Source organism: Chelon labrosus, assembly GCF_963514085.1.
Source record: "Chelon labrosus genome assembly, chromosome: 12".
Classification (NCBI taxonomy): domain Eukaryota; kingdom Metazoa; phylum Chordata; class Actinopteri; order Mugiliformes; family Mugilidae; genus Chelon; species Chelon labrosus.
The window spans coordinates 22,258,905-22,281,888 of record NC_140345.1 but is presented as its reverse complement, the minus strand read 5'-3'; the positions used below and the strand labels follow the sequence as shown (position 1 = coordinate 22,281,888).

The 22,984-nt window shown below is 43.6% G+C and overlaps 2 protein-coding genes across 3 annotated transcripts in view; one reads left to right on the top strand and one right to left on the bottom strand.

The window, feature by feature from the left end:
• The window catches only part of LOC311497309 (uncharacterized protein), a 26,398-nt gene extending 5,975 nt beyond the window's left edge, over positions 1 to 20,423 (top strand). Inside the window, exons 7-12 of one of the 2 annotated variants that reach the window (XM_084557572.1) lie at positions 1,024 to 1,098; positions 15,424 to 15,562; positions 18,077 to 18,159; positions 18,260 to 18,356; positions 18,461 to 18,642; positions 18,746 to 20,423. In XM_084557572.1, the coding sequence (XP_084413698.1) occupies positions 1,024 to 1,098; positions 15,424 to 15,562; positions 18,077 to 18,159; positions 18,260 to 18,356; positions 18,461 to 18,628 (562 nt within the window). In that variant the 3' untranslated portion in view covers positions 18,629 to 18,642; positions 18,746 to 20,423. Of the gene's footprint in view, positions 1 to 1,023; positions 1,099 to 15,423; positions 15,563 to 18,076; positions 18,160 to 18,259; positions 18,357 to 18,460 lie in introns of both variants that reach the window. The other variant, XM_084557571.1, reaches the window with a different exon arrangement.
• The window catches only part of zfpm2a (zinc finger protein, FOG family member 2a), a gene marked incomplete at its 3' end in the record, with an annotated part of 114,506 nt that continues 111,942 nt past the window's right edge, over positions 20,421 to 22,984 (bottom strand). The window contains exon 8 of the mRNA XM_084557570.1: positions 20,421 to 22,984. Within this exon, the coding sequence (XP_084413696.1) occupies positions 20,421 to 22,984 (2,564 nt within the window).

Below are 22,984 nucleotides of genomic sequence, written 5' to 3'. Positions count from 1 at the left end.
CTCAATAAAATGTAACCTCCAGGGCACTGTAGGGAATAAGTCGATACAAAATTAGCATCATTCGCAAGGGCAAAATAATGCTGACCCCAATACAAGATCTGTAATTTTGTCAATAATGTGTTGCACAGTGCAAAAACACACATGCTTGTAGCAAAATTTTGGAAAATTACTTTTCCTGTGGCTAACAAATCACACGAGGAAATCAAAGCCATACAGTTTTATGGTGTTCATTCACAAGCCTGTTTGTTCCTACTGAAAGCATTAATACATATAAGACATTTACAGTGGTTTCATTATTTAAAAGAAGACGAATTTCCTAAAAATTCAGATTTTAGCAGACACCACTCTGATGGACTGAATGCTGCATAGGTAGGGGGATTATTTCTTACTTTAGATTAACGCATGCAGCACTACCAGGATGATTTTACCAAGACTGACTCAAAATAAACTAAAGTGCTGGTGGCTAAAAGAAGGACGCGTAACACTAAAAAGTGACCAGCTTCAACCTTCAAGTGTCATCATCATCACCAAATCCCTAATAAAAATTAAACCTGGTTAATTTTTAAAATTGCTCAGCAGCATACGGTATCCAGTCCCTCTCAAACGCGCACTTCATCAAATATATTTCACTGTCCATTCCCATCACCCCCCATAACTCACCCATCCCAGAGACAACGCAGTGATTAACGGGACAAGTTGCCCGCACCAGGGATGAAAGATTTAGTATTTAATCAGGTGCAATGTTGCCGCCGTTGAGGGAGAAAAGTAAGTAGCGGTGAGTGGATGGCACCTCGCCGGATGGAAATATTGCCTCTGGATCTGGTGTGTGTGCGCGCGTGGGTGGGTGTGTGGTCATCTGTTTGTGTCGGGACACAGGACAGACAAATCTACCGAAAGACAGGCGGGATGACGGCATCCATCTCCCACTCATTACATCCCAGGTCGGGAGGGTAAAGTGGACAAGGGTTGAGTCAATGAGTCTTACTTCATATGAGTGAGTGCGTGTCCTCTCTTTGTCCTCAGGCAAGTGTCCGACCTGGTGCTGATTGATCCCATCCCAGAGGACGTTTTTGAAGAGGCCCAGTGGAAGGAGTACTGGTGAGTTTATAGGAGGTTTATAGGCGTAGGAAGGACACAACTGGAGATAATGGAAGGGAGGAAGTAGGGAGCTGAGGATGAAAGGTAAGAGGAGAGAAGATTGAGAGATGTTGTTGAAGAAGAAGAAGAAAAAGAAGTCATGAGGAATAGGATGGGGGAAAAGGAAATGGGAATGGGGAAAGAAGATTGAGAAAAGAGGAGCGAGGAAGAAGATAAGGAGCTCTGAAGGGCAGAGAGGAGCGAGCGAGAGGCAGGGAAGTGGAGAAGAAAAGAGGGGAAGAAAGAGAGGATAACTGTAGAGGGAGGTGAAAGGAGGTAAAGATGCAAGCATGTTTCACGAGTCAACCTCCAGCCCCCCTTCTCGTATTGGCTTTCATGGTGAGAACAGTTGATTATCTTTGCTGGGTGGGGCTCATTAGCATGATTAATCGGAGGCCGAGGAAACTCATTAACTGATCGCACTCTTTAAGCACGAAACAGATGAGGGGAGAGCGAGAGTTTTGGCGGCGGTCGGCACTGAGTGACGGAAAGTGTAATAACACCGCTTTAATCCCCCAGGCAAGATATATGTCAAGTGGTAGTCATTGTCACAGCATATATCTCATTATGCTTTAATTATCATACACGGGGGGGCGCGGGTTGCCATTAACGATAACTGAGAGACTGTTGGGAGAAGTGTCAGTTATGTAACTAACAATACCTAGGACTGTTTATTAGTACGGGACGTCGTGTGTAATCGTTAAAAGGTATTTCTCCGCTGTACAGATGTACATTATGTGCAATCAGTTGTATAATTTAACGAGCCGTGCGGAGAGCTCAGCAGCGAAGGCCACAAAACAAAGACATCTCTGGAGCACATCTTTAGTGCGAATAGAAGTGGATTTTCTTTTCCAATTGGGTTTTGAGCAAGAAAATTGGCTTCTTTTGGAGTACGTCTGTGAATGAAATTGTACACTACAGTAGAAAGCAAGACTATTAAACATTATTAATGCTAGGAGAGCTGTTAGCATAGCCGGTGATTCCTCATGTTTTTCGATAAGTCTTTATCTAATTAAACAGCATCTTATGAATGTGTGTCCTAATTTAAAGTATTGTGTCATGTCATTAGTTATGCAGTTATATATGGTAGAATGAGTGAACAATACAAAGCACGAAGCTTGATGCAAGAAGTGTTTCATACATTGAGATAAAATTTATTTATTCATTCATCTTCTGTAACCACTTGTCCTCTGGAGGGTCGTCGGGGGGGGCTTGAGCCTTTCCCAGCTGTCATTGGGCGAGAGGTGGGGTACACCCTGGACAGGGTCGCGACTCGCCAGTCTAGCACACCTGCGGCCAAATTAGAATCCCAAGCCCAATGAACCTAACAAACGTCTTTATGGACGGTGGGAGGAAGCAGGAGTTGAGATAAAATTACATTAACATAATACAAATGGGCATAAATAATATAGAATACATTATTATTATGTAATGGGTGTAGGTTTGAGCTAGATTCATTTTCAGTGATTTTGAATTTTGTATCTGAGCAGTCGTTTAGATTAAGATATTTAGTGGCGATTAATCGCATCATTTTCATAGTTAACTCCAGTTAATGTGAAATCCTTAAAAGCAAGTTTGTATTACTCTCATCTCGCTGCTCAGTTCACAATCTTGCAAAGAGAACCATTTGACTTTGAAGCTGAACTATCCATTGAGTTGCTTTGTTTCTGCTTGCTTTCTTTTTCCGCTTCTTTTTGTCAGTTTTGACGAAGAAGAAATTATTTACCACGACTGCACTTCAGATTTTACTTGATTTCTGTTTCTGCTGCACCGAATAATACAAAAACGTGTGTTTGTTTTGCGCTAACGCAAATAAAGAACGCCATTAAAATGTATTTAAATTGTTAATTAGTGAACTCTGACTGCCCTTGAACATTCTGATACCACACCGATTTTCTAGTCTGCTACTTTCGTATGCAAAAATCAAAACTTCTGTATTTTCTAAAGCTTTTGAGTAGGAAGTCCAGGTCATAGCTTTTTACGTATCAGTGCCAGTTCTTCTACCACATCTCAAAAACCGTATTGTGATTCACATAGCGTATTATATTGTCCAATGTCATCCAGAATCATTAAAGGATTTTTTTTTAGGCAAAATCAATGTGGAATATATCACCACAGATACTGCACTGTAGTGGATACTTTTATAGTTCTGTCCGCCAATATTAGCTCAACGCTTATATAAGCATGAGTCAAGTCAGATAAGAAATGGATCCCTGAAAATGGCCTAATTTGTACGTGACTCAAAGTGGAGCAGCACCATTTATCAGGGGTATGTGTCCAATTATCCTCTGATTAATAGGCATTCATTTCACTGAGTACATGACAGTGCAGCCACAATCCAATTACTCTGTGGAGAAGCAACGTAGAAATGAAATGAACCAAAGACTTGCATTTAAAAAAAAACAAACAAAAAAAAAAACAACAAAACAATTTTATCATCTGTGCTTGATTTCCATGGAGGAGTAAAAATAGAAGCAGGGAATGGGATATACAGCATGAAGATAGAGGATGTGCAGCACAGCTCCTCTCACCCCAGCATCCCAGTGCCATTCTTCAGCTTGTTTTTCTTCTTTATTTTCCTCTTCTTTTTTTTTCCTTCTCCTCCAAGGTTGCTTGTTTGCGCGTATTTTTCCCCCTTAGATACGGGTTTATTAGCTGTCAGGGGTCTTACAGTATTTGGTACACGAGATAAGTAATGCAGAAGGGAACAAGGCTGCACCTGAGCAGGATTGTGGGGAGACCGTATCGGCTTTGCACTGGGACTCGAGGATTTACACATCAAAGACCGGCTCATTAACAGAGGCTCACTCCCAAAATTAGTTCTGCTACACCCTACTAAACGAATCGCCGCCATCTCTTGAGAATGTTGTGTGCGCGCGTGTCGGTGTGTAGGCGTTTGCTTGTGCACACTTGTTGTAAAGGGTCAGCTCACTTATTTGGGATTTTCCTCTGCAGACGTGCGGCGTGTGTCTCATTTTCTCGCGAGCGCAGATAATGCCGCCTGATGAAAAATCAAGCTTTGGGTCCGGCTTGAGAGATTAGGAGAAACCCCTGTGTACGTCTGGACAAATTGCTTTTAGGGTGGGAGCCAATGACCAGTTGGAGTCGGTTGTCAGTGTTGGTTTCACCGGCATGAGCGTCATGTATATAAACTCTGTGTGTGTGTATACAGCATCCCTTTCTTTGTTGCATAGCTGTGACACTACATGGTCAAATTGTGGCCAATAATATAATCTTATTACAGCACACCCTTTCAGCTATAATGCCAATAAAGAGGTCCCCGTTCCAGTTCATCTGAAAGGTGTTTGATGGGGTTGAGGTCAGGTCAAGTTCTGCCACATTAAATGTGGAAACCTGGAACAGAGCCATCGTCATATTGAAGCAGTAAAAGACCTTTGACTCACAGTTGGAAGCACGCCATTAGGATATCATTCTAGTAGCCTGGAAGCCAGACAAACTTCTTGTGGCAGAAAGTTGGTCTGAAGTTTCTCTGCTGGAAACTAATTATGCTTCAGAAAATATCTGGCAGGTCAATTAAAGTGGCTCTGACTGGTTGTAAGAAAATTCATTTCAAAAAAATAAAAATAAAATGGGTTGTATAGGTTGTACCAATCAGACATAACATTATGACCACCGTCCTAATATTATGTAGGTCTCTCTTGTGCCTCCAAAACAGTTGTGACACATCAGAGAATGGACACGGGCCTTCTGAGGGTGTCCTGTGGTGTCAGGCAACACAATGTTTTTAGTTGGGGGGCCTTTGGGTCTTATGGGTTGAGGCCTCTGTGGATCATCCCACAGATACTTGATCAGTGTGGGATCTAGTGAATTTGGAGTCTGGGGATGGCTGCTGCCATTGGTGGTGGGGTGGGAGTGCCTGGTCTGGTCTAGGTGGTTGCTACATGTCTAAGTAACATCCACACAAATGCCAGGTCCAGAAGTTTTCCATCGGAACGTTGTATTGTCACAAGATGGTCAATGTTATTCACTTCTCCTGTCAGTGGTTTTAATGAGAACTGAAGCCTAGCTTGGTCCACATTACAGATACCAGTGTTTAAACATACATTTTCACTACATTTCCATAGAACAGGATAGTGCCGTGCCATGATTTTATGATCCGTTTTTGGTACCAGGGCCAACATTAGGTTACTTACATCATGACACATGACATGTGATCACTGCTAAAAGCTATCAAGTTGCCATCAACACAGCAAACAGCAGGACATGTGTGACCACTGAACTGGATGTCCGTGTTCGCTGTGTGAAATAACCTGTATTTTTGTGTGTCCATAACCACTTTGAAATGTTGAGTGAAAGTGATTTTTGAGATTTTACTTTGTGGCCATGCTGACCAGCCCTACCGCTGTTACTGCTGGTCTAAACCCAGCATGTCCAGCTGCTGCTACACATTAAACGCTTCCTAACCCTCAGGGCGTCGAATGGCTCTAGATGTTAAGTTGCTACTACCCGTGAACGGCAAAGAGCCAGGTTCTCGTAGATGTTTGTTGTTTTTCCCAATCTCTCCCCACACTGTCCTGGTATCACTTGCCAAAAAAAAACAAAAAACTAATTTAATAAGCTGTTCTGTAGCTGCAGGAATTTATTCATTTTATTCTGAAGCCAGCATCTATGAAAAATGAAATGTGTTTGTGGTTAGTAGTGCTGTTCTTCAGTAAAAATTGATCTGCGAAACAAGATATGCCCATATTTTAGACGATTCTGTCAGCGGAGCAGTTTAAATCAAGGTAAAAACTTATTTTTCCCTGCACTCTGCCATGTGGATAACCATTTTATCCCTCCCAGCGTTGGTCGAGTGGTTGCAGTTGCTCGTAGCTCAGCTTGGTGTGAATATCACCACCTGTATCAAAAAAATCAGGCTGTTGAGATGTTCTACAAATATGGTCAGATGGAATTAGACAAATACCTTCACAGGTTATAATTAATGAATTATACCAATAATTTTTCCTCTAGTCATGTTTAAAAAGAAGGAATTTACCTGTGCTTACACACTCAAGCGTGTGTGTGTGTGTCCTGTTTGTCTTTAGCCGACTATGTTTGCGTGGAGTATGAAACTAATTTAGCCCATGGGGAATATATTTTCTCCGAGAGCAGAAACGGTAGGGAATGCTCTCATCTAATGGGATGGTCCTTACAATTTAATGAATGCTGATTGATTGGCAAACCCTCCGTTTTAAAGTACAGTTACTGTGTTTAGTGCTCAGGGGAGGACCACTTGAAATTCTCCGCATCTCTTCCATCTGCATCTCAGTTCTTGCTAAGCGTTAATCTTCATGGAGTTATTTTTATTTATTCATTTATTTCTACTTTGGGGGTTATTTGAATAATTTGAGTTTGACGCTGAGAGCATGTAGTTGGTGTCTGCTCTCACATAATGTGTGTAGTATGAATTTCAGGTTCATGTATGAATGCTGTGCAAATTCCCCACATGTCAATGGCGTCCTCTGTTTGTGTGTGATGCACGTACAGTAATCGGGTGCTGAGGCTGTGTGTTTGCGGCTGCAGGCCTGGACAGAAGCCTGATTGAGTTATGAGTCCCAAAATGAAAATGACACTTGGTGCCCCATTCATCATTCTACCAGTTTTAATATTCTCAGCAAAGCCTACTCACAGACGTGCACACAATCATGATCACAGAGACATTTAAACACGCACGTACTGTGTATACACTGATCAGCCACAACATTAAAACCACTGACAGGTGAAGTAGATAACGTTGACCATCTTGTGACAATACAATGTTCTGCTGGGGAACTTTTGGACCTGGCTTTCATTCGTGTGGATGTCACTTAGACATGTACCACCAGGCACCCCAACCCCATAGCAATGACACTCCTTGATGGCAGCAGCCATCCCCAGCAGGATGCAGCCTGACACAGGCACACACACAAAAACGGTTGCAAGGTGTTGACCTGGCCTCCAAATTCCCTAGATCCCAAACTGGTCAAGTATCTGTGGGATGATCCACAGAGGCCCCTCCCCTCAACCCATAGGCCAAAGACCCCCACTAACAACATCCTGTTGCCAGACACAACAGGACACCCTCAGAAGGCTCATGTCCATTCTCTGATGAGTCACAACTGTTTTGGAGGCACAAGGGAGACCTACATAATATTAGGAAGGTGGTCATAATGTTATGCCTGTTCGATGTGCACTGTATATGCATGTCACACATACTCTGTTATCCGCACAGCCTGGAGGTTTTCCATATGACAGGCAGCGTATGACTGTCACTTTGACTGACGACCAATCAGAGTCTCCCAACTGCTGCATTTGCTTTGATTTATAAGCCGGATCGGGTTTAATATGAGGGGCGGGAAGAGGGTTTCTATTCTTCTCCATCCCCTCTGTTAGCGGATAAATCTACAGGCTTAAGTTCATTTTCTGTCCTCTCCAACTTTCAGTCACACTCCTACTGTTACAGCGGTTCATTTAATACTTTTAGTGGCATTATGTAATCTCTGAGCTCCCTTGCCTCTCTGTCTCCTCTGCCTTCATTGGTAAACAGTAGCAGCCAGTGATGACATATCTACTCACCCCCTAAGAGCCCTTTCTGCTTTCAGCATGAGCTGCGTTCAATAACCAAGTGGAGCACAGTACCTGCTCTAAACCCCTCCAGGGATCCTAGGCTGAGATTGGCAGCAATCACCCGGCCGCGGGCTGATGGATGGATGGATGGAGGGAGGGAAATGGAGGGAGGGAGAAAGAAAAGAGAGAAAAACTTGGGACAGCAGAAAGTAAAATGAAGCAATAGGAGAAGCTGCAGTCTGGTGAAAACATGACGCAGGCTGTTTACTGGATTTAAAGACTAGATAAATTGTGATCCATTCCTGTTAGAAACGTGTCTAATTAGTGAACTTTGATCAGTTTTGAATAGATTATATTTAAGATATAGAAATGTATGGAAATATATTTGATGTAAGTCAGAGCATCAAATGCACACAGTTTTATGTACATACCGTATACGGCTCTGGATGTTTTGCCGTAACAGCGTGTGTTCATTATCATTCACACTGTGCTTCTTTAATGGCTCCCGATGTCTCGGCCTCCTCCCTTGGCCCGCTCCTGACTCAGCTGCTCCCCGATCCTCCTCCCGCTGTCCTGAGACCCCCTAGACGAGTCAGGAATGCCAATTAATTGTAATTAGAACCACTGTATGCGTAACTATTGCTGTTACGCTCCACTAATGAAGCAAGGCTGCCGTGGCCCCTGTGTATTTACCCCGTTGTAATCTATAGTATTGATGCAGGGAAGGAGGACAGGGGCATCCTGTGCGTGCCCCGACATTGGCTGTGGTGCAAGAATGACACCTTGTGGTTGTGCTCGGTATTACGCTTCTTGTCTTACAACTAAAAGACACTGGAAGCTCTGATGGCTTATTTCTTGTTTAAAATTATTTCAAATGCTTTTACTATTGTTTGCCAACACCCAAAGTTACATCTATGCGTGTGATTTGTTGCTAAATGGCAAACTCATTATGAGTGACTGACTCTTAATGATTATTGTGTCAGTAATAAAGAACATACTTCCACCAGGCTTGATTTGGGACCAGCTAGCATACGTTTTCCAGCAGAACCTGAGTATCGACAAGGTTTTTCCCCTCAAAAAGGAGATCTCAGGTGTTCACATATTGTTTTTCAACAAACTAAACATTCACACCTACGTTTGCCCTTGGCCTTCCATCTTGCACGTTTGTGATCGCATTGATAAAATCCATTCACAGACAGACACGTAGCTTCCAAAATACTCAAAACCCCTTTCTTGTATTTCCTGCTACAGTAGGTCAGGGTGACACACACACAAAAACACGCGAAGACTTAAAAGCTGAATACTGTATAATATCCAGCCCAATCTCCTCAGGTGATGACTGTGGGTGTAACCTTCAGGCATGCAAACTCCTCACCTTTCGGCGAAATTCGCCGTTTTCAATCCAAATTGGGTGACTTATGTGATTCGTGCAAATCCGAGGAGAAAATATTTGGGGGGGGGGGGGGGGGGGGGGGGGGGGTAGCCTACTCGTTGACTTTTATTTTAATATATTTTAATAATATAATAATATAATGTTCTATATACCGTAAATCCTCTAATATTGGCCTGTATTCCATTAGCGGCCGGGTCTCCAACATTTGCCGGTCTCGCTGTCAGCGGAGGTAAATAAAGGCCGGTCATCTCGGCGGGTCAGGGTTTCGGCGGCACGGTGTGGGAGGATCCCCTCAGCGGGACCTCTCCCCGGCGTCGGCCGGCCCCCGCCGGGCGCATTTCCTCCGTGGCGGTGCGCCGCGACCGGCTCTGGGTCGACCTGGAAGTGCTCGGGGCGAAGGTGGCTCGTCGGCTCCGGCCGCGAGCTTTACAGCGACCCCCCGCATCTCACTTGGGGTCCCTGGGGTCGTGGAATCAGTGCTCACTGCGCCCTCTCTCCGTGCGGGGAGGGACGGGTCCCACTCGCTCCCGGCGCGACTGCCGACCGGCAGCGGACTCACTGTCCTCAGTGCGCTCCGACCGCGTCGCGCCGCTCATTTGTTGTTAATATTCTGTATGCATACCATGTTATGGTAACGGTACGTTTTCAATAAATGAACCTAGTATTTTATAGGTTCAAATAGACACAAAATCTTGTTTTTATTCATTCTACTCGTAGTTCGTTTTGCTCAAATAGAAATTAAGGCCTGCCTCTAATTCTGGCCTCCTTCCAATAAAGGCCTGGACCGCGATGTGCTTGAGTAAAATAAAGGCCCGGCAGTGAAATATGCCCTTCAGGCCCGAGGAAAAACAGCCATTGAGCTGTTCAGGCTCAATGGCTCAAAAGTTTTTTTTTTGGTAAAAATTAGTGAATTTGTAGTCTGTTGTCTTTGTAAATCTCTGTTTACCAAGGGGGGGGGGGGGGGTTCGTGGCCATTTCCCTCTTCACACTCTTCTCACCTTTTTGACCCCTGACCAGTTTGCATGCCTGAACCTTCAAGTGTGCAAACATGCACAAAGAAGCTCAAACATCAAGGTGCACATTTGAGTGGAGTGAAAGGACTTTAAATATGTAATAATAATAAGGTGAAAACATAGTGTAATGATGCACTTAGTGTCTCATTAGTGGTCCATTTGTATGTGATTTATTGCTTCCAGGGACTATTTTACAGCCCCCCTTGGCAGAAATGTTAAATTAATTAGTAGAACCGAGCACAATTAAAATCAGACAAATATTCATGGTATAAATGTGCTTTCTACGATTAGAAGACACGTTTTAAAAGAGGGTGTATTTGTATTTTCTTTTCATATGTCCCAAATTATGTTTGCATATAAATATTACCTCACAGGACAGGGAGCATGCATTAACTCTGGTGTGTGCATACTGCATACCCACGGCCAATGTTAATTGGTTAGTTTGTTTTATTAGGTCGGATTAAAATGGAAAGCTTTATCTTAGCTGTAACAATGCCGTTACAACTGCACTCTTAAATCTGTTTCACACACATTAATAAGGCAGGGAGGAGGAAAATGTCATCCTGTGGAGGTCTCTCTGGAATGAAGTACTGTACGACTCACAGTTTTACCGGTTGATGTGGCTCGTCTGTCATCCGACTTAAATGCTGGAAACAATCTATGTCAGGGCGAATGTTTCTGGTGAAAATTTTAATCTGAACAACAGTATGGTAGTTTATGTTGGCAAATAGGGGAGCTATTCGGTGCAGTTTGTGAAAAGGAGGGCGTTTCCACCACTGCTGAACTATTTTCTGCGTTTCTGCCATAAATAAGGTTTGGAATCGCAAACGATGATACACATTGGGATGCACTGAAAAGCACGGCCTATAGGACAACCTGAGAGAACGTACTTGGTAAAAAGTTACACTGAACAGGCATAACATTATGACCACATGTCTAATATAGTGTAGGTTTCCCTGGTTATGACTTATAAGAGAATGGACATGGGTTGAGGGGAGGGGCCTCTGTGGATCATCCCACAGATACTTGTTTGGTATCTACTGAGTTTGGAGGCCAGGTCAACACCTCATTTTTTTTTTTAGTTGTTCCTAAACCGTTTTTGTGTGCGTCCCTGTGTCAGGCTACATCCTGCTGGGGATGGCTGCTGCCATCAAGGAGTGTCATTGCTATGGGGTGGGGGTGCCTGGTCTGGTCTAGGTGGGTGCTACATGTCTAAGTAACATCCACACGAATGCCAGGTCCAAAAGTTTCCCAGCAGGACATTGAATTGTCACAAGATGGTCAATGTTATTGACTTCACCTGTCAGTGGTCACAATGTTATGCTTGATCGGTGTATGCTGTCAATTAAGTATGCAATAATTCTTTTGGATACTATGTCTGTCTCAGCTCCTGTATTTCATTTACATGTGTATCATTTCAGTAGTTATTTATGACCCCTTTAGTCTGGAAGTAATGTTGGTTCATACCTGTTGTTGTTTACGGCGGGACGATTGTGGGTGTGTGACAGTCTCCCTTTGCTCATGTAACAGAGAAATAAAAGTTGTGTGTATACTGTCCTGCCAGGCTGGTAATGATGGATGAAGACTCAAAACTGTAACCCGCATAACACCCATGGCATCTGGTTCCATATTGTAAACCTGTTCTACAAGCAGAGCTGTAGTGGGGGGATACCAGTAACAGTCCCAAAGGACAAATAGTTCAGATTTCTATAAGTGTCTTGGGAAATTATACCGTCCTTAATAACCAACTGAGTATAGTGAATGTCAATTGGATTATAATTTCCTATATTTTGGACAGTCTGAACTGTCCAACTCGTCATGTTAACCTTAGATTTATTGCCAAGTAGTCAGCGATTAAAATGGTTTTATACACAGTGAAAAAGTTTGAGTTAAAGGCCTCGTCATGTACCTGTCCACGTCCGCATGCCCTCCTTTCTCTAACGCTCTCTGGCAGTCTTCGGAGCAGCCAGTTCCTTAAGAATGTTCCTTCGGCGTAATAGTTAGCTGAGCCCTGTGTAATAGTCCATGTTTAAATGTTCGGTGCTCATTGTAATAGTTGGCAGGAGCTCGTGTAATAGTTGGTGTTTTGTGTGTGAGCAGGCTCTCAGGTAACAGAGGCCCTGCATATGGAATGAGATGGTAATGAGGAGGAGGAGGAGGAGAACGAGGAAGAGGAGGTGGAGGGGAGCCTTATCACTACAGGGCCAAATTCCGACAGTGAATTGCGCAGTTGTAACAAAAGTAACAGAGCGTCCATTCAGCCTGCACTAATCCAGATGGGAAAGTCAAACAGCAGAAAGTCCATGGCACAAACTCATTTCATCACTTTATTAATTTAGATATTGCCTCCTCGCTCCTGTGGGGAGAAAAAAAAAAAGAGCCCCTCTGAAATGACCAACATCGGTGAGGCGTTTTGCTCTACATGGTTCCCCCACTTCGTCTCCTCCCGTTATCTGTTTAATTCATCCCGCCAATCTTGGCTGTCTTTACCCACTAAATTTCCCTTTGACACGCATGCCTTGCTTCGCATAATCCTCACTCGGGGGCAGAATTAAAAATGGAAAAAAAAAGGGGAGGGAATAGGACAGGTGGCTGGAGAATCCTTGAAATAATGTTCAATGCCAGACCCAGGAATGATTTGACCAGATTCTAACTGGGAGGCCTGATAGGGAGAGAGAGAGAGTTCTTTTCCCCCCTTTATTTTTGGAAGCAAGGGGCAAGAAAAGGGTGACAGGTGGAAAATGTGCAGAGACTGAGACGTCCCTTAAGAAGGAGGTCGAAGAGTCAGCTCTAAATTGTGGTGCCAGAATGACTTCAGGGGGGAAACTGTGGCAGGGAAGATGAAAATGTCAAAATGTCACTCTCCGGAGGTCTGATTTGAAAAGTTTTCTCCGTCTGCGGAAGACTGAAAATTAGAACAGCCGACTTGTTTCTTTTCCCCCCCTCTGCCTGTATCCATTATTGACGTGAAGAGACGGCTTCTTCCACCGTGAATATGGCATATAGGTTATCTGTGCACAGCCGTTTGTGGCAGCTGAACGACCATTCTCCGCTGTTTGCGTCGGCTTTATCTGACCGATCGGTGCTGGCATGCTTTGCCAGGGCAGATATGTCGAGCTGTAGTTCTTTGAGGCAACATTATTCACAACAACAGGTGAAATGGGTTGTTTTACACATCAAAAGTTCGATGGTTTGATATGAACGTTATAATGGCAGTGAACCAGTGCCGAAGCCTGCCTGTTATAAAATAGTTTCCTGTGCTTTCATGTGCTGTGACTTCTGAGTATTAGTAGGTTTTAGTGAAGGAATCATTCATCAACTAACTGACCGTGACAATTTGGATAACTCATCATTTGTTTTCAGGCATTAATCAAGCTTGGAAGTGTAAAACCATTCTAGCAGCTTCGTAAGACCATACTAACAATAAGCACAGTGATGCTTTGAGCTAAATGCTAATACTAGGACAATCGTAGGCAGTCATGAGACATCACGTATGTATAGCATGCTAACATTTGTTAATTAAGAGACAACAAATACATTAATTATACAAATTAAAGTGCAATATAAAATCGCCAAAATTGGAGGCACTCTGGTAGTCGAAGTTTTTACAATTCATCCAAGGTCTGCATGGCATTCTTGCATTTTCAGCCAGTCATCTTGTTAATAGAAGTGTAAATACTTCATCCTGGACCAAAGGTGGACTCATTTCCAGCCACAGCACTACAATAATACGACATTTGTCTTTCTGATCTCTTTAAAATTATATGATCGTAAATGGAACATTTTGGATTTGTACTGCTAATTGGACAGAACATGCAATCTGAGGACCTTGGTCTTTGGATAACTTTTCCCTACTTTTGTCATTGTATAGAGCAATTTATAGGCAAAATAATCAACTGTAAAGATGCTTATCCATACCTTAAAAGGCCTGTTTTAAGTTTAACATGTCTATTATATGACTCATAGTTGTTTATCAGATGTCGAAGGTGATAGGAGACGGCGACACATTGCTGTAAGCCTGGCCCAGATCAGGTTAAAACAGGGCTGAGCGTCCCCTGATGCATGGGGGGAACAGATCTACAGTGCGCCGGCTGCGTGTAGGGGCAGCCCGCGCGGCGCGGCGGTGACGGCAGCAGGCGCGCGGCGCTATTGATTGGGCTCCACAGGCTGAGACCAGCCAATTCAGAGCACCAGTGAGCCGAGACCGATTGGGCCTCCTGAGTTACAAAACCCACAGCTCTTCTTCTCTCATCTGCCAAAAAAAAAAAAAAAAAAGAGTATTTCTCATTCCACAGGCAAATGTGTCCTGAGGAGAAAGTTTGAAATTTTGGGGTTAAAAAAAAAAAAGGAATCAAAAATTAAGTATGACTTTGCTTGAGCTGCTGTTTGTGGTTCCTGTAACGACCAAGCCTTACAGAGCTCAGACTAACTCGATCAGTTGAAGCTGCCATTTGTGCTAAGGGTTAAATTGTCAAATGACAAAAATAATTTGAAAGGTTCAAGAATTCTCACCCAATTCTACAGTCTCTCTTAGCTCTTTGGTGCCTTTTAGTGTCTTTTAGCACATTGTTTCAGATCCATGTCCCCAAAACTCCATTCATTGCTTTTAAAAGCAGCATTTCACTGTTTTTTTCTAAGAATCCATGATAAACGGACTGTATTTTGTTTTCCAAAAGACAAACCATGCTAGCTAGTTTGTGTAGAAATTAGCAAGCTAAATATGCTCAATATAGTTCATTGCTAACTTATTAATAGTTACTGTTCTACTTACATAAAACGAATCAAGTAGCGCAAATTCAGAAAACTCAAGATTTTAGATACCGGACATATTTATAGCCACTTCCACAATATGTTAATAGAAAACATACTGAGGTGCAAAGTACTGTTTCTCCAAACTCCACTGTGCTACATAATAACATATTGTGACGATCTAGTGACAGTTCAGTGTTCTGGACCTGGCAGTCATTCATGTGGATGTTACTTAGACATGTACCACCCACCTAGACCAGACCAGGCACCCCCACCCCATAGCAATGACACTCCTTGATGGCAGCAGCCATCCCCAGCAGGATGCAGCCTGACACAGACACACACACAAACGCTTTAGGAACAACTTAAAAAACATGAAGAACAGCACAAGGTGTTGACCTGGCCTCCAAATTCACTAGATCACAAACTGATCAAGTATCTATGGGATGATCCACAGAGGCCCCTCCCTTCAATCCGTAGGACCCAAAGGAGGTGGTGCCTGATTGGTGTATACAGCTAGTTGTCTTGTTAAACTTCAGTGTGTGTGTAATGTATATACCTATGTATTTTATTTAATCTTCTCAGGTATGGTATGGTGCTTCCGTCGTTCCAAGCCATGCAGTTTTCAGCAGCTGCAGGACTGAGCCGCATGCTGATTATCCTGGGAGCAATGGAACCGACCATTATAGGCGAAAATGTCTCGGAGGACGTCGTCCAGCGCCAGGTCAGAATAGTGCACAAATACTCGCACAGTATGGTGAAACATGTCTTCAAGGCTGTGGTTGATTGGTATGTTATGTGTTATGTGATTGTTAAGAAAAGAATCAAATAATTTTATGTGATGTGATTCTGTTCCTGCACGTAAACGGTTTCTTTAAACTAATTACAACATAGAGGGAAAAGTGATGTGTTTCAGACATCTTTTAATGATATTCCTCCCATCCCTCCCGTGCTGCCACAGGATGGTGCTAGTGTGAGAATAATCACTTCTCATCCTCAGCAGAGATACGAGCGGGTGATGATTGCAGGTGCATTTGTCTTCATACCGTCTGAGGCTGTGACTTTGGCATGTGACACCCAGACGTCATTTTTAAATAAATGAAAATTGAACCCGTTTCCTCGAGATGACACGACGCCGCGGATGCGCTGCATCTTCTGATGCCTGCTATATTGTGAAAACTATGCCTTTTGACAGGTCATGCGGTTTGTGAGGAGGAGGCTGTTAATATTTAGCTACAAGCTTTTTGTTGTGTCTTGCAGATGAGGTTTTTCTACAGGGGAGGGGGTTTTATTTTGCACTTGTCCGTACTCGGATCTCCTGGGAATCACACTTGCAGTTGTGACACTTCTGCTTGTCATGAAGTCTTGTAGTCATTTTTTGCTTCCTATTGAGAACATCCCGAGCAGAAAAGTGGTAATGGATTGTGATGATGAACAACAGCCAATATCTTTAAAAACACGGGGAAATGCCCTCTATGCACTGACACCGTCATGTCGGGTGCTTTCGGGGTAGAGACAGGGATTATTGCAAGGAGGCTAATTTTGCACTTTCTTTTGTTTTTGTTTGTTTGGAGAAACAACTTACCCTTTAATGGCCTGCGTGAATGCTTAGTGACATTCATCTAACATTAGTTTTTTTTCTTCCCTGCATCTGTCTGTATGATGCGATGACGCCTGCTCGGGGATGAATGCGAACAGTTCGTTAAGACGCCTTGTTCTCTGCTGCCAGCCGCCCACGATTTGATGGCAGCAGTGATGAGGGACCTATTTCAGCTTTTCAAGTATTACAGTTGTTGCCAAGGAGATAAGGACATCATTGTGCTTGAATTCTCCAAGGACAGAAAAAGGTTTTGTAGACAGGGTAGTGAAGGTTATAATGCACGCACACACACACACACTCGCCAGCATACCGAACTCAATAGAGCATGCAGTCCATTTCTCAAGGGCATGTTCTGTAACCACAGCTTAATTGAGCTGGAGCAGAATTGTTTGCTGCAGTGTTAACGGCACCAAAGCTATCTGCTCTCATCGCGTTCGCATGGTAGATACAGTTAAAGGGGAATTATGCTCATTTCGAGTTTTCACATCCATTCTGTGCCACGGCGAACTTTCCCAGCCATGAGCTACGGAGTGAGATTTCAGATGTGATATCAGTGTTTCTGCTCGGAGCTGCCGCACCGGATGAGCTGGACCCTGCATTCAAATTGGTTCATTGTAGAAATCATTTTGGCTAATCTACCCGTCTTTTACAAACAATCCCTAAAAATGTAAATTTTCGATAGAATTAAGTTCCCTGCCATGTTTCTGTTGTAGGCCCGGACGTACAAACACCTGCAGTTAGAGAAGATTGGAGAGTTTGATTTTTTGTTTTTGCAGCCCCCGTAGGTTCTCTTACATGTAGACCTAAAACTGTCAGTACAATAGTTTGTGGTGTGTGATTAGAGCCTTGTGATCCCATTAACCGTTGAGTAGGTTTAATAGGTTTTGCTCAAATGTTTGTTGGTGAGTAAGGGAACTTTCAGAAATATTCTTTAAATATGGTTTACATCATGTACAGTACTGTGCAAATGATGTAGATGTTTAGATTTGTGATGGGAACATCATGCAATTCCATCTGAGAGTCCTCTCAATGGTTAGGTTCATTATGTAGAACGACAACAAGCACAAAGCATCTTCGTCCATGAGAACAAAGCAACGGATCCCAGCTCTAAGATAGTCTGGGATTGCAGACGAGACAGGAGACACTGAGTTGTCCATGATGCTTGTGAAACGTACCTTGGTAAAAGACAATGTGTGCATGCGTAAAAACGTTAAAGGGTGGACACAAAATGTTAAAATGTTTCTTTAATGTTAGTAAGTTTAAAAAATAAAAATAAAAATAGAAAATAAGCACTCTACTGTATATATGAAATTGTTGTTGTGGTGAAGGTCACCTACAGTCTTGGCTATTTGAAGCAATATGTCGCCCTTAACCTCAGTTTAGATCAGACTCTCTGTGACTGTATACACCAGATATTTCCACTCATCTTCCATTAACACTCAGAGGTCACTTGTGTGATTCAGATGACGCATGGAATTAAATACATTTCATATTTTATTGTCCTTATATGAGACACTATGTCTGATGTAACTGATACATGTAGATTACTGTGCATGTTTATATGTGTAGACATGTTTTCTTGTTTTTGAAGGTCATGTAATTAGTGTGTTCTGCTTTCTCCGTATCTGTTGCTTATAGAAATACCTACTAAGTAATCCTTCCCACCAAAGCAGTGCTGTAGACGAGCATTACTTTATGAATGAAAGTGCAGCTCAAGTAAGGTATGGCAAACCTAAAGCCTCTATCAACTATCTTCTATTTGCACATTCAGTGTGTCATTCAAAGAGTACACAGAAAATATTATGTTATTTGTGGTTACAGGGATATCACAAGGTATAAGCCGCTCTCCAGCAGGACATCGGTGAGCGTGCTCACTGGCGATTTGTTCGACGAGCAGTTGCCGGAACACCTAAACCAAGTGAGTGCGTTTGCTGTAGCTGTGCAACTTCATGCTGCATCATTAAGTCTGCGACTGAACAATGCTCTAGTAACGTGGTAAATCATATTCCCCCCTTGCACCAGATGGTAGCTAAGCTTCAAAAGAGGTTTCTGAAGGAATCCTATCCATCAGCCAATCACATTCACATAAAAGGAGCAGACCGGCGAATGATCTACAAGAAGCCATCTGCCATCAGCCAGCACCTGAGAAAGCTAGTCCACCAGCAACAAGCCAAACCGCAGAGCGAGTGACCCGTGGCCAAAATGTAACACCCCAGACGTGGACAGAGTAATATTTGAATATGTTTTAAATATTCAATAAAACATTCAAGTAATCTTCTTTTTTTTTTTTTAAATCTTTCTCTGCAGCAATCTGCAGAGATTGTCTACATGTCTGCTAAGGTTCATCAAGAAGTCAATTTCAGAAACCTATTTTTGCACAGCTCTGCTTTATTGGACGCTTTTTAATTGAAGACAACTGGAGGGTATTCAGTGTGATGAAATATTTTCTCAGATTCATCTTATCTTGCAAGTTGTTATTTCAGGCTCTTCACCTGATTGGACAGTGTCCAAAATTAATACATTATTCCTTATCAATGTAAAGGCCACACACACGTCATTGCTCAACCCTTTTCTTTTTTAATCTTGTTTAGTTCGGTCTTAATATTCTGCCATGTTATAGCCACAAGGAAAGGTACATTCAGTTCCTCTCGCCCTATTGCATCAGCTTCATTTGTTACTCGCATATATTTGAGTTACATCACAACCAGACATAGACCTCTATTTTTATTTTTTTTACATTTATGGGCTGCATACAGATGAGTTTTTTTTAAATTACTTGATATAGTGTATAGCTGTGCACTGCTTATCCTCAAAACCAAATGAAATGTCTCAAAGGGGAATACAGTAATGAGGGGGGTAAAAAAAGACCAGAGAGCATTGATTATCCTGAGGATTTAAGTTTAATTATGACACCACATCAAAATAAAAATTTCCAACAGATCTGGAATTTAATTCCATCCATATACATGCATAGCAACAACGTTTTAAGAAACATTTTCTCCCTTAATCAGGACATTGGAATGATCATTTTACATCAGTATCCCCACTGACTTCCCACCCATCTTGTTCGTCGGCAATAAACGTAATTCTTGTACAACTTATTCTTTTTTTCTTTTTTTTTCCCTATGGGGTTACAAATAATTATATGCACAGTCCCCATTTCATAATACTGCTTTCAGTAATGTTCCCTCATTTACAAAGTATTGCATTGAGAGCAAATTCCAAAAAGGGAGACCAAAGTGTATCATCAAACAGAAATACGAGTACTATACAAGAATGCTGCCATCCTCATGAAAACATCCACATCTGAGTTGAAGAAAAGAGACAGGGACAAACAGCCACATATGTATGCAAAGCCATGTGTATATGCCAAAATGTGAGATGCAGGGTTGGGCCTGTTTATCACTGCCAAAAGGGTGATTTTTAAGGCTAACAAGTCATTAGTAGCAAACTGCAAGTGACATTTTGGGCATATACAGAAACTGGTACAGCAAATAAGAATACACAAGTGCCTCAGTTGCTATTTTTGTGTCTAAAATGCATCTCATTTTTGTATTGTCTATTGTTTCATTGAGCCTACATTACAGTGTAAACAATATGTGTGCTACACAAGAATGACTATACAATAACATTACAAACAACTCTGATATAAATTTCATTTTGAATTTAAATTAAGATCACTACTTCTATTAATACTGATTGTAAAATAAATTAATGTGAAAGTGGCACCAATATTATTCTTGATTCATTTTCTTTTCTTTCTTTTTTTTTTTTTAACCAATGGTTTTGCATTTTTCAGTCTTAAAACAATGAAAGAAGAAGCTTCTCTTGATTGTCCACAAGCAGCGTTTAGCACTGCATGATGCACTATTCCAGACACAACAGTGTACCAAAACAAAGGAGAAAAAAGGAGTAAAAGTGGGGAGCGGAGAAGGGGAAAGGTGTGGGAAGGAGAAGAATATCATGTCTTATTCTTCTCAACTTATTTTACATGCTCTGCAGCATGTGATGAACAGTAAAACTTCTTATGGGTAATAAAGTTTGACAGGTTGTTGAACTGGATATCACAGAGGCGGCAGTACTTGCCACTTCCAGAGCCGTTCACGCCTTTATTGGCTGTGGGTGCCGCCTCCTCGTTTGGGGACTTGGAGGAAGGCGACATGTTCTCGTTGGAGTCGGACTGATTTTCGGTTGCCCACGTCGGTGAGGGATTGGGGGGTTGGCTGTCTGGCTGCGGCTGGTTCTCCTGCTGTGGTGGGGCTGTGCCCGAACGCTCTTCGGGCTTGTGCCCGCCATTAACGATGACCATGCCTCGGTTTTTGGGCAGGAGGGGAAGGGGCTCCTTGCCAGGGTGTGGGCAGCCATTAGCAGCAGGTTGTGGGACTTGCTCTCTGGTTGTTCCTGTCTCTCCTCCTCCAGCACCTCCAACTCCCCCATTGACGCTCTGCTCCTGTTCACCAGCCTCTCCCTGCATCACTGGTCCCCCAGTCACATAATCTGTTGGCTTTATCCCAAAATACGGCGATATTTGCTCCGGACCTTTCACCTTCTTTATTGCTCCAGGATAAAGGCAGTGGGGCAGAAACATATTCTTGTTATCATCTTTTGATGGGACAAGCTGGGGCTCAGCAAAAGGCTTGAGCCCTGACACAGGACCCAGGTGAGGGGGGAACATGCCTCCATTCTGCACCATCACCTTCCCATTGCTGTTCTTCTCGCATTTGCCTGGACTCTTATCATAGACGTCATCTGGGTTGTTGTTGACTTCATTCTTCACCTCAGGGAACATGGGCGACTCCAGGCTGCCACTTTCATTGTGTTGCTGCTGCTGTTGTGGCTGTTGTTGTTGCTGAGCGGCAGCAGCAGCTGCAGCAGCGGCAGCTGTTGCAGGGCAAAAGTTCTGTTTGTGCGCCAGGTAGTTCTCCACTTTGTTAAAACTTATCTTGCACACTGCACATTCGTGATAGTCCAGAAGTCTTTTGGGAGAGCTACATGTCTTGTCAGGGACTGGCGAACATTTTTTGCTGAGATCAATGGGAGCGTCCAGCTCCTGCTGCTCCACGGTATTGCATTTGGGAGCCAGAATAGGTTTAGTGACAGTCAGAGAGGCCTCCAGGTGTTTGGGTACCATACCTGGAAAGATATCACAGCGGGGGTGGAAGCGGTCTGCTAAGCTCTCTACAGCTTCCTGGGATGTACAAGGGTTCATAGGAGGAACCCCAAGGAAACCTGGCTGACCCATGGGAGGCCTCTGGTGGTCCTGATCAGGGAGACACATCTCATACATCTTCCTGCGCTTGCGGGTCCTCATGGTTCTCTGCATGGAGGGTACCTTGTTGGTGGACATACGTTTCATCGGGGGATCATGACGAGTGGCACAGTAGTACTGCTTGTGGACCATGTAGGTCTCATGACGACTGAAGGTGATATTGCAAGCCTCACAGGTTGTCTTGTTTGGATCATTGTCACTTTCCACCAAACCTGTGCTCGGGCTTTTCCCCTCCATCTGCTTGCCGTTGAGCCTCTCCTCAGCCCCAGTCGGTGTCGAGACTTTCTTCACTTGTCCTGCTAGATCCTTATCAGGCCCTTTGGCCCCTGCATTGATCATGTCCAGAACATTGGAGTTCAGGCAAGCAGACTGCATGAGGTGGCTGTCGGCCTCTGTAGGGTGGCAGCTGGCCAACATGCTAACAGAACTATGACCACTGTTGGGACTCACCGCCTCGGGGACCTTATCTGAGAGGGCGGAGAAGTCAGGAGACTTTGCCATGTGTTGCCAGCGGCTGTTACAATAGTGCTTTTTGTGGACCAAATAGTTGTCCAAGTTGCTGAAGGTGATATTGCATTCAAAACAGGTGGCCCCCTTGGGCATAAGAGGACTGTAGATGACAGGTGGGTAGCTGTTCCCTCCATGGCGCAGCCTCCGGTGAACTAGCTCTGACATTTTAGCCAGAATCTCAGAAGCCTGCGGGACTACTGAAATGTCTTGGGAGAAAGCAAACTGAGACAAAAAGGGGCCCATGGGAAATGTAGGCATGTTATGCTGCACAGGGGAGGAGGCCAGTCGGGGGCTGGAAGGCTCAGACTTGATCCTAGTGTAGGAAAAACTGGCTTTGCTGCCTGGGTGGGCCTCTCCCTTCTGAGCAGACAGCATGGGCTTCTTCTCAGCCTTGTCAGCCTCTCCGTCTGTGCTGGTCTCCTTGTTGAGGGCCCCTTTGGGACTACCCAGCAGAGCATCCTTCCTGTTGGCCAGCTCAGTGCGGGCCTGCTGTTGCTGCTGCTGGAGGCTTTCCTCGGGCCCCCTGGGGGAATGCTCAGTGCCGTCGCCTTCCCTGTGAAGTTTGCTGCCGTGCCCATGTAAGTCCTGATGCTGTAAGAGTTCCCTGTGGCTCTGGAAGCTGATATGGCAGTGATTGCATCTGAAGGCCGCCTGTGACAGGTGAGACATGATGTGATGCTGGAATGTAATAAGAGAATCTGCCGTGTAGTTACAGATTGTGCATTTCAAGCTGGTGCCAGGAGGGAGGCTCTCTTCCATTTTGACAC